Consider the following 12,681-nt stretch of genomic DNA (forward strand, 5'->3'; position numbering starts at 1 on the left):
TAAGAGAGAACTACTGACTAGCAGCATGTCTATGGTGCTGATGTGGATTAGTCAGTTAGCTTAAGCTGCATGTTTTTAGACGGTGGGAGGAAACCGGGGATCCCGGGAGAAACCCATGTGAGCATGGGGAGAACGTGTGAACTCCTCACAGAAATGTCAGCTGGCTTGGTAAGGGCTAGAACCAGTGACGTTCTTGCTGTGAAGAAACAGTGCTAACCACTGGGCCACCGTGCCGCCCATCTAGGAAAGGAGGAGGAGTAGGGGTGGAGGGGGGATTCTTCAAAACCAAGATGGCTGTGATATGGAGCTGAGGGTGTTTATAGTGGCTTACGAATCGTCTGATTGGTGCATTGTAAATTGAATAATGCAGGACCGGCTGTGGTCAATCATAATCACGTGATCCTCTTCACATTAGGTTATAAATAAACTTCACCTAGTGACGGCGGCTCATTTGGACCCTCAGGATGAATAGTGAAGTAGACAGAATTAAAGAGCACAGGAGGGTTAGACTACATCACTCAGTCAGTCAGAGTAAACAGTAGTTGGCGTTCTTGTTGGCGAATTTCACACACAGACTAAACACGCCACACAGGGTTGACGGGCGTCAGTGTTTTGAATCTTTATTAGGCAGTGGTTGTGGTGGTGTGCTGATGTGAGTGTGTGTTCAGGGGTTCATGATCTGCCGCGGGCGCCCGTACCCCGTCATGCCCGCCTGAGACGCCCCTCTGTTGGAGCCCATCTGCAGCCCGATCACGTTCTTGCCCTCCTTCATCTGATCGTCTGAGAAATCCCTGCGGTTCTCCTGCGCTTTCCTGCACACACAGCAGACGGGTTTCACACGAGCCTTAAAGTACACATATGGTCAGACTAATGGTGTGATGTTGTTAGTTCACGATTAGTGCTGATCTGCGCGTCAAGAACAAGAAAGCTGTTTACTCTCGTCATCTAAACTGGAAATCTGCAGATGCACTTCCTGTGTTTTCAGTTCAATTCTCAGATTAGGTGTGTCTGAGGTGTTGGGCGGGGCTAACACACTTAACCACACCCCTCCAGCTGTCAGTTTTGACCGCCTCAAACAGAAATGGTGAGGGGGAGGAGTCTGTTAGGCTGTAATAACCCTCCCCAAACCCTTTCCCCCATCTTCCTGAATGACACGCCTACTTCACTACATCCAATCAGCTCACAGTAGACAACAGGCCACGCCCCCTGCTATCTCATTTGATATTCCGTTTCTCCAGGAACTGCGTCACATTATGAAAATAAAAATGGTTGCAGCTTCAGTTCATGCGGTTCTTTGTGTTTGATATGTACTACGCTGATATACAGTGGGGAAAAGAAGTATTGAGCACATTTCTCTCTGAAAACATTTCTGAAGATGCTGTTGACTTTTTCCCCAGACATTGGCAACAACAAAAGAAATCCGCATGTGAAAAGTAAATAGTTCAAATAGTAATTAGTAAATCTAAATAGTTTACAAATGAAGTTCTGTCTAATAAAATGAAAAGACGCAGGGAAACAGTATTGAACACATGAAGGAAGGGGGGTGTATTTCAGCAGTGAAAGCCCAGACAGCAGCTGAAATCTCCCAGTAGTTCTTCGGCAATCCTCTGCTCTTCCTCAGCTGCTTCAGTCCAACATCTACATCAGCAGGAGGATGAAGATGAAGCCAGGGTGGACATTTCAGCAAAACAGTGATCCAAAACACAGCCGAGGAGACTCTTAGATGCTTTCAGAGAAAGAAAATCAAGCTGTAGAATGGCCCAGCCAATCACCTGACCCGAATACAATAGAGAATACAGAATAAAGCTCAGATTTGATAGACGAGACCCACAGAACCATCAAGATTTGGACACTCAGTTGAAGTCTGTGAGAAACTCACACCTGAGCAATGCATGAGGCTTCACTCTCCATATGAGAGACGGCTTTTAGCTGCAGCATCAAAACAGCCTTTAAATCTTGTCCAATCAAATACTCTCTAGTGTCTGACATGCCCCGCCCCCTTCTTCTCATTGGCCTTTCATTTGATGCACTTAAGCTTAACCACTCTCACTGGCAGCTGTGAGAAAAACAATATGCTATTGGCTATTTTTTAAAAGGGGAGGAGTTACACTATGCCCCGCCCTCTCGTCATGTTTCAGTTTAGATTACATCAAACATCAAGTTAAAATGCAGATTACAAAGAACTTGATGGGACGTTTGAGCGCTGAGATTTAGGATTATGTGGAGTATTGAGAGGCAATGACCCAGAATATGACCCAGACTTACTTGAAGAACCAGTTTGGGTCTCCACGGAAAGCTCCGTCCTCTTTGGTGACTGCGATGCTGCCCAGAGCCATCAGAGTCCTCTGCACCGCCGCCAGGTCTTTTCCTGACAACACACACCAGCAAACACATCATCAACATCTCAGTTACCACACATTCATTCATTTTCTTTTCGGCTTAGTCCCTTTATTAATCTGGGGTCACCACAGTGCAATGAACCGCCAACTTATTCAGCATTTGTTTTACACAGCGGATGCCCTTCCAGTCACAACCCATCCACACACACTCATACACTACAGACAATTGAGCCTACTCAGTTCCCCTATAGCGCATGTGTTTGGACTGAGGGGGAAACCGGAGCACCCGGAGGAAACCCACGCCAACACGGCGAGAACATGCAAACTCCACACTGACCCAGCTGAAGCTCGAACCAACGACCTTCTTGCCGTGAGGCTCCACTGCATCGTCTACTACAGAATCAGCATTGTTAGTGCACAGACTGAGTGTCTGATGCTGTCGAGGAGTCTCACTTCTGACTTTTTCAGCCCGTCTGATAGCTCTTATATTTAAGATCTGAGGTGAGCTATCTGCTGCTGCTTTCAGTGCGGCAACAAATGTCACGTAAATGATATTCATACTCGCATTGATGGCATGTAACACGTGATTCGACACGACAGAAGCATTGAAATGCCAGCCAATGCATTGCACAGAAGTCCATGCTACCCTTACCAAAGGTTTCTGGACTTAACAGTCTGGATGATCCTTTTCTTCTGTTCCAGAACACACGACATCCATTTCTCCAAAAAACACCTGAAAGACTGAATCATCTGAGCACAGTACATGGCGCTTCTGGACACTGTTAACATAGGGCTTCCTCTTGGCACAGTGCAGTGTTGGCTGGTGTTTGTGGATGTGACTCTGTATTGTGGTGCTTGTCACAGGTTTAGCGCAGTAGTGCTGAGCACATGTGCTGATCTGCTTATAGATGAATGAGGACTCTTGATGCAGCGCCCCCTGAGGGGTCGGAGGTCACGGTTGTTCAGCTCAGGCTTGCGCTCTTGACCTTTACGCACTGAAACTCCTCCAGACTCCTTTAGTCTTTAATGCTGTTCTGCACTGTTGAAATATCCACATGTCTTCCTCTCTTTCTCTGAGGAGCATTGTGTTCACACACTTCACTCATTTCCTCTCCTAGTTGTGGTCAAACTGGCGATCCTCGGTCCATCTCTGCTCTGTGTGTGTGTGTGATTTTGTGTGTGTGTGTGTGTGTGTGTGTGTGTGTGTGTGTGTGTGTGTGTTAACGCTCACCCTCCCACAGATCCACCGTCTGAAATATGTCGGTTTTGGCCACGCCGTACTGCTCGGCGGCGTTCAGGAACTGCGAGACCTGCTCCATCTGCTTAAAGGCCATGCTGGAGCTCTGGATCTTCTTCACCGGCTTCTCTTTACTCAGACTGTTGATCAGCTCGCACAACACCTGCACGGTCAGTTCAGTACAAGCTTATTTCTGTAGCGCTTTTCACAATAAATACTTACACAGGCTGCACATTACTGCATTACAATCCAAATCAGAGACGTCAAGCTTATTAGTGACTAACATCTAATAACGAATTACTCATAACTTTATCAGTTTCAGTTGTATATATAAGCATAGATAACCTGGAGTTATGCAGTATATATCCCAGATAGCAAAGATTTCTGGCCCAGATTTGGCATGAAGCTGGCACAGCAGGCATTGGGATTCAGCATGTGGGACAAACATGGCTCGGGTTTGGCAGAGGTAGCACCGTCTTTAAGGCGGCACACAAGACTTGAGCCAGATATCAACTGTAATATTTGGCCCAGATGTTAAAATGTATATGTTTGGCCTGTCTTGACCCACTTTTAAAATACATTTAAATTATTTTTGAGTACAGAAAGAATTTTACTAAACGGGCCGATTTGAGAAAAAGCGTGGCCATAAAACAAATTGCTTTACGGGTTTGTCAAATTAATTGCACTCATGACACATTAACATATCTGGCCCAGTTCAGGCCCAGTTATGACTTATTAACTTGGCTGAGACTTGGCCCAGATATGGTCCATGTTTGGCCCTTGTATGGAAGCCAGACTTGGTCCAGTCATGTACCGTAATTCACTGCGGCATGTGGGCCAAGCAGAAGCTGACTGTGTGGGCCAGATCTGGGCCAGAGAAATGATGTCTATGTGTAGATGTACACTGAAGTGGATTAGGTGTAAAAGCTTTGGCTAAAACTAGGCTTTTAATGCCAGTTTCTTTGCAAATCCTGTCCTGTTGACATGTTTATATGCGTTACTATGGAGACATGTTAATATGGTCCTATCAATCAATTCTGTGGGCGGCGTAAACCGCACTCCTAGGTCACATTACACCCTTACATCACTGGGATTTGGATCCTAATTTAACATCAGGAGATTTTTAATAAGAGACTTGTGTTTATTATGACACACTAAACCACACACACACACACACACACTTCTGTCCAAACAGCTTACAAACGTTGATTATCATCATCAGAGCTGTTTAACACCAGTGTTTTACTCACGCATCCGTCTTTAAGCCAGGCCTGAAAGCCCAGTTTCCCGGCGTCGGGTCTCCCCACCGCTGACCCACACTGGGCCACGAGCCACTCCACCAGACGCAGCTCCAGCTCCGGGTCGTACTTCTGCTCGATCTTATCCTGCACCTGCCGGCTCAGCCCATAGGACGGCCCCTTGTTTGCCATAGTCGCTCCCTGATGGAGAAACAGCAGAGCGTCCACAGAGAAACACCTGAGCCTTCACTCGTACACCGATCAAACACACTGCACACCAGCTTCATCTTAACACACAGTTCTGTTTATTTAAGACACATGTATAATTTCCTGACTTACACCGACTAAAAAGCTGAACTCCTATCCAAAAATGCTTCTCTGACTGAGAGTTTGTGTCCATTTCATTTGAATTTGGAAAAAATAATCCATGCTTTTATCACCACTAGATTGGACTACTGTAACTCATTACACTTTGGATTAGTGAGAAAACCCCCGTTACAATTAGTTCAGAATGCTGCTGCAAGGCTTTTAACAGGTACCAGGAAACATGAGCACATCACACCAGCTTCACGCTCTCTGCACTGGCTGCCTGTGCACTATCGAGTCACTTTAAAATGCTGCTCTTGGTTTTTAAATCTCTACATGGCCTGGCACCTTCTTATCTGTCAGACATGTTGATTGAGCATCAGCCTGGTCGGTCTCTTCGGTCATCTAAACAGAGTCTGTTATGCATCCCTAAGTCGATGCTGAAACGCAAAGGTTGCAAACCTAGCTGCTCCTAGGTTGTGGAATCTGCCCCTCTGTATCAGATCTGTTTCATCCCTGTCTGATTTTAAATCTAGGTTAAAAATGTACCTCTTTAATTTGTCACTTTATCAGTGAAAATTGTCTGTTTTAGCTATAATAATATCTATCTATCTATATCTATATATATAAATCTATATATATATCTATATATATATATATATATGTATATATATATGTATATATATATATGCATATATATGTATATAAATATATGCATATATATATATATATATATATATATATATATATATATATATATATATATATATAAATAAATATGTATTTATTTATTTTTTATTTTTTTTATACAACAGTCCTGTCTGGATCTCGAATCTGATTGGCTGATAGCCGTGCTATATTTAAGTAATATCAGCATCCGTACAGCCTCTTTACCCTTTGTGTATTACTCCGCCCCCATACAGCCAGCAACAAGCAGAGACTTTACAGTTTGACAAATATTACTGCTGTTGGACAACAAAATATACTTCTGAGGCTTTTTAGTGGAGAATGTAGTTGTTTAGATTGCAACGATGCAGTTTATTTGCAAGAATAGTGCCTATTTCAGAATATTTACAATTTCTGAGTGAGCTCATCGGCGGCCAAAGACGGTTGACGTTGTCTATCCACAAGATGGCGCCAGAACCGCATAATAAGCCCTTGCACAGTGTGTTCTCTGAGCGCGAATAAAAAACTGAAAAACGGAAGCGTTGTGGTTTTTAAGGTGGACCAGACAGAGTCAATAAGAAGCTGGATTCAGCCTTGTCCCTCCTTATCGCAAACACAACAGCAGTCTGGTGAGAAATCTCTGTAGACAGATGGCATTTCATGTCACGTTCAGCCTATAATCTTAAAATGTGAGCAAAATTTGCTGTTTTGTCATCACCTCAAGGGGGTCACGCACCAGAAGCGTCACTTCACATTATCATTCAAACACTAGCTGATGTCAGCTGCAGATGTGAATGAATGGTGGAAGAAAGTAGTTCCTCATACAAAATGGTTTTATACTCTCTGTATTTGATTTTCTTATTTATGTACACGGCCTCGTGCCAACACATGCTTCCCACCAGTGCTGATATACAGTCATAGCACACTGCTACGAGTGTGATATTGCTCATATATATATATATATTTGTTTTTGTCTGTTTTGGTTTGTACTGTGCAGCACATTGGTCAACCTCGGGTTGTGTTAAATGGTGCTATATAAATAAAATTGACATTGTGTCTTGTTTCTAGTCCAAATATCTAAAAACTCTTAAACCAAGAAGCTTTTTCTAGACATGCAAACAATCTAGTCTTATTTTTAGGAACAATAAATCAAATTTAAGTGAGTATTTCCTTAAAACAAGCAGAATAATCTGCCAATAGGGGAAGTGAAATAGTCTAGTTTTTGATTTGAAAAACACATTGTTTTTCTTCCCCTATTGACAGATTATTCTGCTTGTTTAAGGATATTTATAAATGGTTTAGCTTGAATATAAGAATACATACAGTATATAAGAATCTGAGGTGCTTTTGCATGGCTTTTAGTGCTCTTTCTCCCATGTTTGATAGCTCAGTAGTTTTACAAACATTAGATTAAGCTCTTCAGCTATATTATACTGACAGTTGATGAGCATGAGGGATGAAATGGAGCTGAAACAGAAATCCCTGATATTCCATGACTTGGACTGAAAATATAACCATTTCACGACTTTCCAGATCTGGATGTTTTTTTCAATGATTCCAGAAGGTCCATGATGACCGGTGTGAACCCTGTCCAGTGTACAGCTCAGAGTTTACTTTTGCTTTGTTTACCTTTCCTGGAAATCCTCTTCTCCTAGAACAAACTATTAATGCAGCTCAGTGTTGAACATCAAGTGAACGAACGGCAGTAAAGCAGCTGTAGCAGCCATAAAGCCATCATCATCATCATCATCATCATGCGCAGATACTGTCCAGACACGATCCCATCAGCTAACAGTTCAGCTCAAATCATCATGCTTTTAGTTCATTTCAAATATTAAAACAAGATGTCAAATGGATGATCTGAGCTGAGCTGTGTGGCCTGAAGCGCCGGCAGAGGTGCAGGTTGCCAGATTCACATGTTCGTGAGCTCCTGACTGCAGAACGGTCAGGATTAAATGAACATGCTCCTCCTCAATGATTTCTACACACACCCCATCAATTAGAGGAGTCAGCACAAAGCAAACACACACACACACACACACACACACTCAAAGCAGCAGCATCACCTGTGCTGCCATTCTGCTTTAGGACACCACCTCTGATGCTCCAACCTTCGGGAACGAGTGTACAGTGAACACTACAGCACTGATATTATATATATGTAGATATAACATCAAGCCCTACATTATTCACATGCTGACTTAAAGCTTTATTCCACCAGCAAGTTTTCTTGACCAGAAATGACACCTAAAAGTGAAGATGATGATGTACATGAGGCGTCATTGAGGAAAAACATGTGAATCAGCTTTTATTTCCGTTTGACCAGAAGCTTTAAGTCCGAACTGTCCAGGAGTATGAATACATTCTGGCTTGACTTGACACACACTCACAGCTCTACTCACATTTGAACACTTCGGACATTTAGTTTGGGTTTCAGAACTCATCGCAGAACTGAATCTGCTTTATTGTGTATTTCTCTGTACTGCTCTTCATGGACTCGACAGCACACTCTGTCTTTATTAGATCTGATCAAATTTTTAGGAATTATAATTAATTTGTATTTATAAATTTATTTGTTAACATACACAAGCAGTGACCGATAAATCATAAGAAAATCACCAAGACTTACAAATTAACGATATTTTATTGCTGTCATTTAACAAAATAAATGCACTTTTGGGATGCCCTCAGATCTTGGAGTCATCTTTAAAAACAGTCCACAGGTTTGACCTTGCAACCGGGATGTTTGATGTCTAAATGTCGTTTCAATATATGTAAATCCATACTTTACATATTCAGGATCGTACCTGCGCTTCGACATATTTGTTGCTATGATTAAATGAAATTTCAAATGCCAAACGTTACTGTTGTCGCGTGCGCTTTTCAAAATAAAAGTCCGGTATAAGCGAAATAAGCTAAAAATTCTACTTTAGTTGTTGTTTTGACCACACACTCCGCGACCCACCAGCTGAGAAACACCGATCTAAAGGATTTTGCTGTGAATATTGAGAAAAATGTCCCATTTTATCAGCCCCATTTGCATGCGGTGTCCCTCAGGGCTCAGTTCTGGGACCGCTCTGGTTCTCTGGTGAGCTCACGGTATTTACTGCGGGATCATCAGTGTTTTACATGCTGTCTAAAGGACTTTACTGTGTTCTTGCTATGAATATAGATAATCAATCCCTTTAAATGGACAGTTCACTCAAATATGAACATTTACACACTGATTATTCTCCTTTAAACGTTTATTTCCTCTGTGGAACACAAATGACGATATTCTGAAGAATGCTGAAATCGTAGGATAAATAAACACAGTGGAATCCAATGGTTACAGGTTCGCAGCAGTCTTCAAACTATCTTCTTTTGTGTTCAGTGTCACAAACTAAGAAACGATGAGCCAATTATGACAGAATTTTCAGTTTTAGGTGAACAATGTCTTTAAATCGGCTCCTTTAGCGTTTGGTGTTCCTCAAGACTGAATTCTGGGACTTCCTTATAATTAACACAGTGCACTTAAAAAGCTCACAACAATGATGATGGAACATGTCAAATGCTCAAATAATGCACAGTCTGAGATGAACTTGAGAAGCACCAGCTGTTGAAAAGTCACAAATGCACACAAAAGTACTGAAAGGGGGCAGTTCACCCAACAATTACCCCTCTGCCATCGTTTACACACCCCTCACACACTGAATCTGCTGAACACAAAGGGAGATCATGTAAAGGATGCTGGTAGCTGCCGCCCATTGGATTCTGAATGAATTATGGAAGCAGATGGGTGCAACATTCTTCAAAATATCTTCTTTTGTGTTCAACAGCTTTAAAACCACATGAGGACGACTAAATGAGGTCATTTAATGCTTGAGTGAATTATCCCTTTAATATAAAGCCCCAAATGAGCTATTTTCCCAATTATTTTATAGGTTTGGTATCTCGTTACGCTCATCTTTGTTTCATATAATTTCCAAGGCATGAGATATGAATGTTTGTCTCTTAGTGAGCGCTGATGTAAAGCATGCTTACTGTAGTAGAGAGCGATGCCGCAGTCGGTCCCGGAGTCAGCAGGAGTGTGTGTGTTCAGATTCAGCAGCTTTATGTTCAGCACGGCGGACCCTCTCGAGGCTTCAGTCTGGGAGAAATAAAACACTCGGGGCCGAGAGAGAAAAGGAAACTGGCACCTTAAAAGGAGACGCAGTTTTCCTGAAGCCCTGCCTTTGCTGAAGCGCAGCCTTATTAGGGAAGAGCTGTGATGAGGACAGGAGGAGAGCCAAGAGCTGCGGTCTGCTCACAGAGAGGAATTCTCCAAATACCAGCTCATACAGCATCAGTGCTGAGAACACACACACACACACACACACACCAACTATAGTTTTGCTTGTTGTTCATTAGTGTTTTCCAGCTGGTCTGAGATGTTCTGCTCTCGTCCGTTTAGTTTTCCTGAGTGATGGAGTTTTATTTTCTCCACTCATTTAGTTTTTATGGCTTTATTTGTACGTTCAGTAACTCCAGTTTCTCTCATCTGATGTTGAACAGAGCTCATGTTTCTACATTCCCTCTTCTGCAGAAGACACTGAGCTGAAACACACACACACATGCAGCCAGTGAATGAGGACAGTCCTCTGCAGATTAATGATCGGACAGTAGATGGCGTTCAGCTCGTCTTGATTACACACGTTTAAGATGTTTTTTGCGCAGTGGCGTCACTGTGGCTCAATGGTTAGCACTGTCGCCTCACAGCAAGAACGTCGCTAGTTTGAGTCTCGGCTGGGTCAGTTGGTGTTTCTGTGTGGAGTTTGCATGTTCTCCCTGTGTTGGCGTGAACTAAATTGTCTGTATTGTAAGAGCGTGAGTATGGAGTGTGTATGGGTGTTTACCAGTACTGGGTTGCAGCTGGAAGGGCATCAGCTGCATTTAGGATATGCTGGAATAGTTGGCGGTTCATTCTGCTGTAGCAACCGTTAAAATAAAGATTCAAGAGTTCACGCTCAGCTGATGATTGATTATAAACTTGTTTGTCTGTCCCGGGAGAGCTCATAACATCCTCGAGCCCGGGGCTCCCTCCGGTTTGCAGAGCGAGAGGGGAGTTTGATCTGATGAACTCCCCTCTGCTGATTAAGGATTGCTATGAGGATGTGCTGCTGGTTGAAATCTGGTGCTGATTTGGTTTAGTCAGTTTACTCATGTCTCATGTTTTGGACTGTGGGAGGGATTCTTTAAGACAGCGATGACTAGTGGCCCGTTTCCACTGAGTGGTTCGATACGCTGTTATCAACCCGGGCTCATTCTGGAAATGTAGACCCACAGATGTTTCTGGAGACCGGGGAGGTACATATTTGTGCAGTTTTAGTTTTCGTGAATCCGTGAGAAGCCGCTGTGCGCACTTTTCCATGTCTCGAACACCTCTTGTTCTTGCGTAAAAAGCCGCCAGAGGCTGCTGTCGAGCGATCGTCTGTCGGACTGGCTGAATGACTAAACGATTGACTGGGCGTCCAGCCAATGGGCCAACCCGGCCACCCTCCGCCTCCTTCTTCCCTAAACCCAAGTGACGATTTAGACCGCGGTTTCAGATTTCGCCGCATCCTCACCCCGTTACGAACTCGTTCGCTTTATTTTTTGGATTCTGTTTTTTGTCTTACCTGATTTCTGGAACTGCTCTTCCCCGGACTCGAACGCTGCTGGCTACTCCTCCTCCTCCTCCAGGTCTCCGCTCCGCTGGCGTGACACGACGAGCTAACCGGATAAGCTGGTTGCGGCGGGAAAGCCCTCCACACGGAGGAGGCGAGCCGTCAGCCCAGACGCCGAGCGTGAAGAGGAGCGGCATCACACCGTCCAGTAGCGTTCACTTAAAAAAACCAAATGCGGCCATGCGTACGCAGGGCCGGAGCAAGCTGAACTGCCGCTCTAGGCAGAGGACGATCGCGCCGCCCTCAACCCCAATGTGAAAACGAAAGTGACCGGTTGTGAAAATGAAGTAAGGTGTCGCGGACCTCTTTTCCGGCGCACTATGCGCGGATATAACTGAGGACGCGCGGGTGTCACGGACCTCAGCTCTGCCGTCCGACACGCAGGTGCTGATGGAGGTGTCGCTGACACCGCCCTCTCTATTCTGTTGTCTATGCGGGAATATATCTGGGTGGCGAGGGAGGGTGTCGCGGACATAACTGAAAACTCGGGTGGTAAGGGAGGTGTTGCGGACACCGCCCACTCTATACTGCCGCCCTAGGCGGCCGCCTAGGTCGCATCTATGGACGCACCGGCCCTGTACGTACCTCCGGCCACATAAATCACTGTCTCCAGAAACGTCCGCCGGGCTACGTTTTCAGAATGAGCTTGGGTTGCCTTTTCTGGACGTTTCCACTGTCAAAAGGCAAACCAAACTGAACTGCACCGTACCACTTTTACTGCACCCTTTCAATAGGGTGCCAAAAGGTGGAGCAGCACTCGCAGCTGAACACTGATTGGTTACAGAGATACGTCACGAGCTCGTGTGGAGCTAGCCAGAATGAAAACAGAGGAACCGCCATGTTTTAAACACACAGCCGAGACATTACAGCGTAATACTATATGCATATAATAACGAGCCATGGTCGACCTGAGCTCAAACAAACCTTGTCGTCATCTTGATGTACAGACACAAAGCCAAGAAGAACAAAACCTGCCGTGTCCTGTTGTCGTTTTAAAAGGCCGTCTAAAAGTGCGAGAGGTTTTCGCTTCCTCCAGGGAACTCGCCATCGTGTCTATATTTGATATAACAGACTTCTCGAGCTGATGATAATAAGGTGTGCGTGATTATTGAAGACTGAAACTCTCTGTTGTACACCAAAAGGGTAGAGGAAACGCAAACTTGATAAAGCTGACCCGTGACGTACCGTACCAGTCAGTGGAAACGGGCCAT

The 12,681-nt window shown here is 44.2% G+C and overlaps 1 protein-coding gene across 2 annotated transcripts; it reads right to left on the minus strand.

Moving 5' to 3' along the window:
• Positions 1-594: 594 nt before the first annotated feature.
• Positions 595-9,903, minus strand: tagln (transgelin). Of its 2 annotated transcripts, XM_087283309.1 has the most exons (6): positions 9,810-9,902; positions 7,853-7,897; positions 4,827-5,015; positions 3,571-3,739; positions 2,266-2,368; positions 595-812 (listed from the first exon to the last, which is right to left on the minus strand). In XM_087283309.1, the coding sequence occupies exons 2-6, from the start codon at positions 7,862-7,864 to the stop codon at positions 665-667; spliced, it is 621 nt and encodes a 206-aa protein (XP_087139435.1). In that variant the 5' UTR covers positions 7,865-7,897; positions 9,810-9,902; the 3' UTR covers positions 595-664.
• Between the last annotated feature and the right edge of the window lie 2,778 nt (positions 9,904-12,681).

This window comes from Danio rerio, chromosome 15 (assembly GCF_052040795.2).
Source record: "Danio rerio strain M-AB ecotype USA chromosome 15, GRCz13ab, whole genome shotgun sequence".
Lineage (NCBI taxonomy): Eukaryota > Metazoa > Chordata > Actinopteri > Cypriniformes > Danionidae > Danio > Danio rerio.

Coding starts and splice junctions, on each gene's coding strand:
- tagln (XM_087283309.1), bottom strand. Junction 3,740..4,826: donor CCTGGCTTAAAGACGGATGC/GTGAGTAAAACA, acceptor CTGACCGTGCAG/GTGTTGTGCGAGCTGATCAA. Junction 2,369..3,570: donor GACGGTGGATCTGTGGGAGG/GTGAGCGTTAAC, acceptor GTGTGTTGTCAG/GAAAAGACCTGGCGGCGGTG.